Source organism: Spinacia oleracea, chromosome 6, assembly GCF_020520425.1.
Source record: "Spinacia oleracea cultivar Varoflay chromosome 6, BTI_SOV_V1, whole genome shotgun sequence".
NCBI classification, from domain to species: domain Eukaryota; kingdom Viridiplantae; phylum Streptophyta; class Magnoliopsida; order Caryophyllales; family Amaranthaceae; genus Spinacia; species Spinacia oleracea.
In genome coordinates, this window is record NC_079492.1 from 49,557,321 (window position 1) to 49,563,743 (window position 6,423).

General features: G+C 42.0%; 1 protein-coding gene across 1 annotated transcript; it reads right to left on the bottom strand.

The window, feature by feature from the left end:
• Nucleotides 1-3,044: 3,044 nt before the first annotated feature.
• On the bottom strand, nt 3,045-3,710 carry LOC130463130 (uncharacterized). Its single transcript, XM_056832178.1, has one exon. It carries the CDS (start codon nt 3,708-3,710, stop codon nt 3,045-3,047), a length of 666 nt encoding a protein of 221 aa, XP_056688156.1.
• Nucleotides 3,711-6,423: the final 2,713 nt, after the last annotated feature.

Consider the following 6,423-nt stretch of genomic DNA (forward strand, 5'->3'; position numbering starts at 1 on the left):
GCCATCGCTGGCCATGTGCGCGCAGCCCATGCGCTGCGTCGCATCGCTGCTGCTCACCATCGCAAGGCATCAATCGAACACGCGAGCTGGTGCTCGCTGCGCGCGCCAGCACTCGATCCATGCGAGCCATCGCTCGCTGCGCGCCTGCCTTTCCCGCACGCGAGCTTGCGCTCATCGCACGAGGCAGCAGTATGCGAGCTGGCGCTCGCTGCGCGCAAGCCTTCGACGCTGTGCGTAGCGCTCGTGGCACGCGAGCTTGCGCTCGCTGCGCGCGAGGCTCCGCCTGCTTGCGCGAGGCAGTGCGCGCTGTGGCGCAGCACGCTTGCTACCCACACGCGACTGCTCGTGCCTTGCTCTCGCCCCTGCCCACACGCCTATTTCTCACAGCCCACGACACAAGGCAGGGCTGCTGCCTTGTGCTCGTGCACCATGCCCTTGCTCGCTGCATTCGTACCGCATGGGCGACGAGCTCCCTTGCTCGTCGTCGCATGCCCGCACTTTACAACACCCCTTAAGGGTAACACGTAGCGTCCATTGCTTTGTGCGTGCAAGTTATATGAGCGAGTCGCATAAAATTAAAAATTTATATTCAAAATTAATGACAAATTAATAAATAATATTAATTTCATAATTTTAGGGCGAAAAATAGAAAATTTATTATTTAATTGATTTCCGATTAACATGGATTCAAGTCTAGGTCATAAAAATTTAAAATTTAACATAAATTTACAATTTTTATGGTGGTTTTTAATCATAGGTATCTAATTAAATTATAACTAATTATGAAAATCAAATTAATTCTAAATTATTCCAATTTTCAACAAATTAATCATAATTACAAATTAGATTGCATAATTAACAAGGCTAGGCATTCAAACTTGTTAAACATATACAGTAGGTCAATCAAAAATTCAAGATTTATCAACAAGAATCGCAAATATTTAATTTAACATCTTAAATTTACGAAATTTTGCATTCGAAAAACTAAAACCTCCGAAAAGTCATAGTTAGGCTTCGAATTTGAGAATTCTGGGTTCGGCCGAAAATTACTATTTTTGTCAAAATTTTAGAATGCCTTTTACATGCGGAATTGACACAAAAATCACTCGATTTGGATGAGTAACGAAGAAACTGCCGAAAAACTGCGTACGTATAATTAAAAAAACGCAATTTGCAATTAATTAACAATTACGAAAATTAATCACCCCTTTTAATTCTTGCAAATTTGTAATATTTAACCATGTTTATGCAATTTAGATTATGAAAATAATAAGAGGCTCGTGATACCACTGTTAGGTTATGATACATATGACAATTCATAAATCATGCGGAAAAACCATAAAGCCAGGAAAGCATATTATTTACACATAATCATTTAGCATAGTTTACATGCATACACTTTGTTGCGTGCCTTCCCTAGCTGCGCCCGAACCGAACAAGAACAAGTCTTTAGGACTCCAAATGTCGTCCCTCCGTAGATAGTCCATAGCACGTCCGGATCCGCCTTAAGCTTGACCAACTAGAATCGCCCTTAAGGTATTTAGAATTTTCGGCTATTGTAGGCAATTATATGACTGAATTTTTGCTCTCAAAAATCACTTTGAATACTTGAATCGTGTTTTCAAATAATGACCCTAGGCCCTTATTTATAGAGGTATGGAAAAGGAATTGTAATCCTACTAGGATGTGGATTTGTTAATTAGAACTTTATTAGGACTCTAAATAACAAAGCAATTCTAATAGGATTAGGATTTTAATCTTCGCACGAATCCTAATAGGATTAGGATTTCCCGCACATGCATCGTACAAGCCGTGCACCCGCGCAGGCCTTGCGGCCCACGACAAGCGCACAGCCCATGTGCGGTGCTGCGCGCGCGCGCGCCCTTGGCTGGGCCTGGCCTTGCGCTGGGCCTGGTCGAGGCGTGCGTTGCTGCGTGTGGCTCGCTGGGCGATGGCCTGGCTTCGTGCTGGGCCTTCGTCTAGCGGGCCTCGTCCGATGCTAATTCGTACGATACGCTTCCGATTAAATTCCCGATTCCGGAATTCATTTCCGATACGAACAACATTTAATATTTCCGATTCCGGAATTAATTTCCGTTTCGAACAAATATTTAATATTTCCGTTTCCGGAATTATTTTCCGATTCCGATAATATTTCCGATTCTGACAATATTTCCGTTTCCGGCAATATTTCCGATTCCGGCAATATTTCCATTTCCGATAATATTTTCCGATACGTACCATGTTTCCGTTTCCGGCAACATCTACGACTTGGATAATATTTATATTTCCGATACGATCCATATTTCCGTTTCCGGCAATATCATCGTTTCCGGAGTATTCATTTCTTGCCTGTGACGATCTCAGCTCCCACTGAAACCAAGATCCGTCGATTCCGAATATCCATAGATGGAGTATTTAATGCCATTAAATACTTGATCCGTTTACGTACTATTTGTGTGACCCTACGGGTTCAGTCAAGAGTAAGCTGTGGATTAATATAATTAATTCCACTTGAACTGAAGCGGCCTCTAATCAGGCATTCAGCTCACTTGATCTCATTGAATTATTAACTTGTTAATTAATACTGAACCGCATTTATTAGACTTAATATTATATGCATACTTGGACCAAGGGCACTATTTCCTTCACTATCAATCTCAAAATCACACTTAAGAACACAAGGATTGTTAGAAGCAATAGCACAAGAATGATTGTGCTCAACACAAGCAAGAGTGTTAACTTTCATACAACTTTTCATCTTAGAGAAACAATGTTCATCAATTGCAAGCTTGAAACTAGCCTTGGCGTCTCCCGCTTTCAAGGTGATTAGTCCCCCTTGCACATCGATAAGAGCACCCGCGGTGGCCAAAAATGGCCTCCTCAAGATAATGGGGGTATGGGCATCCTCATCAATGTCCAAGACGACGAAATCCACAAGGAAAGTAAGCTCGCCAACAACTAGGGGAACATCCTCAATCCTACCCAATGGCAACATAACCGATCGATCGGCTAGTTGCAATGACATAGCGGTAGGAGAGAGATCACGTACCTAGCTTGAGCTTCTCATAAGTCTTATATGGCAAGATGCTCACACTCGCCCCCAAATCACAAAGAGAATTATCAAATTTGAGCTTTTGAATGCTACAAGGGATAGAAAAACTCCTGGGATCATTGAGTTTTGGGGGAAAGGAGTGTTGAATTAGAGCGCTACAACTCTTCGTGAGTTGCACGGTCTCCTTTGCTTCACAACTTCTCTTGCCACTAAGAATATCTCTCATGAATCTAGAATAGTGAGGCATTTGTTTGAGTGCCTCGATGAAAGATAAGGACACATAAAGCTTGCTAATGGTTTCCCAAAACTTGTGAAATTGATCATCAAGTTTATTTCCAGAAATTATTTGAGGAGAGGGGGGAGGTGGAATTAGGAGAGGGGGAAGAGTAGTCCCCGTCGACTTAACACCATCAATCACACCATCGACATGAGACTCCTCTTCCGCAATATCACAGTCCGGAGACTCATTCCCCTTAGGATCCTCACCCCTAGAACAAGGTGCATCAACTTGCCTAGCATCATCATCTAGAGTCATCCCACTCCGAGTCACAACCGAGTACATTTGTGTAGGTGCTTGACCTTGGGGTGGGAGACTTGTGTGCACTTGTTGCTCTTTAATGGTGCTAGCTAGTTGAGCAAGTTGGGTCTCAATCATCTTCAAGTGAGTGTTGAATTGTTTGAATCCATCCTAAAACTCGACATTCTTCTTGGCTTGCGCCCCCACAAACGACTCCATGAGAGCCTCGGGATTATACTTGAGAGGCGGGAGTGGTGGAGGTGCAATGCCATAACCACTAAGGTTTGCTTGATATTGGTTGCCAAAGGTCCTCGGTCCATTGAATCCGGGAGGTGGCAATTGAGATGCACCATAAGCACCTCCCGAGTTCAAAGGATAACCTCCACTTAAGGCACCCCTAAATTGCCCATAAGAGTAGTTATAACCCCCTCCACCTTGATGGTTGGGATTATAACTCCCTTGGTTGTATTGGCCTTGATTGCCAAAACCTTGAGGTTGACCATAGGGCGCTTGGCTTTGGTAGCCTTGTGCTCTATAGCCACCTCGATTTTGGCTATCATACCCACTTCCTTGGCCATAGCCTTGGTGGGAACCATACATGGGGGGCCCTCTAGGTTGCCTAGCAAAATTTGGATTGTTAGGGTTATCATTCCTAGACCTCTCATTTAAGGCATTAGCATACTCTACATCAAAATCGCCTTCATACGAAGGGCCATAATCCACAAATGACAAGTTATGAACTAAGGGGCATGCATTGGGGGAGTGACTAAAGTCTTGGCAATTTTCACAAAAGGAGGTGCCCGGAGGCATTGAATCATAAGAACTAACCTTGCTCTTCCCCTTATTGAGAAGAGTGGCCAAAGGAGGTGGAATTGTAGATGGTGATGGCGGTTGGCTTGGTGTGTTTTCGAGCTTCTCCAATCGCGAGGTAAGCTTTGTTAGGTTATGATACATATGACAAAACATAAATCATGCGGAAAACCTTAATGCCAAGAAACATATTATTTACACATAATCATTTAGCATAATTTAGGTGCATACACTTTGTAGCGTGCCCTCCCTAGCTGCGCCCGAACCGAATAAGAACAAGTCTTTAGGACTCCAAGTGTCATCCCTCCGTAGGCTATCCATGCCAAAGCAGGTATACAATCTCTAAGAATAAGCCTAGAGATTTGTTTGATTTAGGTGATTCTTTACCAGTAGCAGAAGAGGGCGGGGCCGATTGATCATGCTTATTTATTTTACGTCGTTATTCTTTGTATTTGTATTCTATTGATTCGATCTATGGACTTATTATCTTTTATTTTCAATGTATTAGTTATATCATTCTCTTTTCTGGAAGCTCTTGGGTTACTCTCTTGTATTGTCTCTTGGTTATTGGGAATATTGCATAATAAAGTAAGGATCGAGGTGAGTGACTAATGAAGGGAAAGATTAAAAGGAAAGACTGGGATGATGGATTGTGGATAAATCTGCAATTCAGCAATATGATATCTGAATTTAATTTAATGCTTGAAACAACGTTTAATCTTATATCATTCACCTTAATTAGGTTTGCAGATTAACACATTTATTTCTCTGTACACCCATATATAGTGGTGAGCCTATTGACGGTTTCACCCCTATGTATGTCTTCACAATGTAGCATGGCTGAAGTTTGTAGCAAATTACTGAAATTTTATTCAAAATAAAACTAACTAAAGGCTGAGCATCTGCATCTGTGCTGCTGGTTTCAAGCTGAGTTCAGCCTTTTCTTCTAGTTGTTCTGGGTAGGGTTCTCTATTCTGTTCTGATGTTCTGTTCTGATGTATGCAGGGGCTGGTTTTTTTCTCTTGCATTCTGGTTCTTTTCTCTTGCAGTCTGGTTGTAGGCGACTTATAGGTTGAGGTCTGCTACTATCTTTTTACGTTACAGTTGATTCTTCTGTGTTGGTTGGCTTCTTAAGTGTTTCAGCTTCCTGTTGTGTTGACTTCCCGCCTGCTATGTTAATATTTATGAGTAGATTGCTTTTGCAACTCAGTAGCAGGCAACTTACTATTTAGAAGCTTAATATAGATGTGGAGTTAATTGGTCGACTATGAACCAAAGGATAAGTCTCATGTATTGTTTCTCTTGTCTTTGTGATAGAATGGATAGATGTGTGTGTGTGTGTGTGGCGGGGGATGTTTCGATGCGTTGCTTTGAAGTAGACAGTAAATCTGGTTGTGTAGGCAGCTTCATACGATATACCAAGTCACCTTACCTTTCACGTTCCTTATTTGTAACTAATTTTACTTGTAACTGATATAGTGGTCATTGGGCAAAGTTAAATCGTGAGCATAGTTTAAATTGTTGGGCGGTTAAACCCCTGAATGAATTTAGTATGCCTGTAGTGTTTCAGCTTCCTTAACCCTCGAAATTAGTTGTGCATTAGTAGTTTAAATTACACTATTTCTGAAGATTTGGTGGATTTAATCTAATGTTCCAAGCTGTCTAAAACCCACAGAAAATTAAAAATTAGGTCGGTCGGGCCCTAAAACCGGGACTAAAATCTGCCCAAACCCGTCATTTACGGGCCAGGTTGGGCTCGTGATGACCAGGTCTATAATCTATAAAGAGAAAAGACTGATAACTGTGTCGAAGATACAGAGTAACATACAAAAAACATAAAGAAAACTAAGCTTAGATAGGAATTTCACCTCCCAGATGCTGCTGCAGCAGCAAAGAACTTCTCTGTTCTGCGGATCGGTTCTTGAACAACAAAATGTGAAGCCTGATATAACCATTGATGAGAATCTCTGCAAAGTTTTCCTTTGAGACGCTTGATGATTTGTTGGAACTCCTTTCTTTGTAGTCTATGTCCACAAATTAT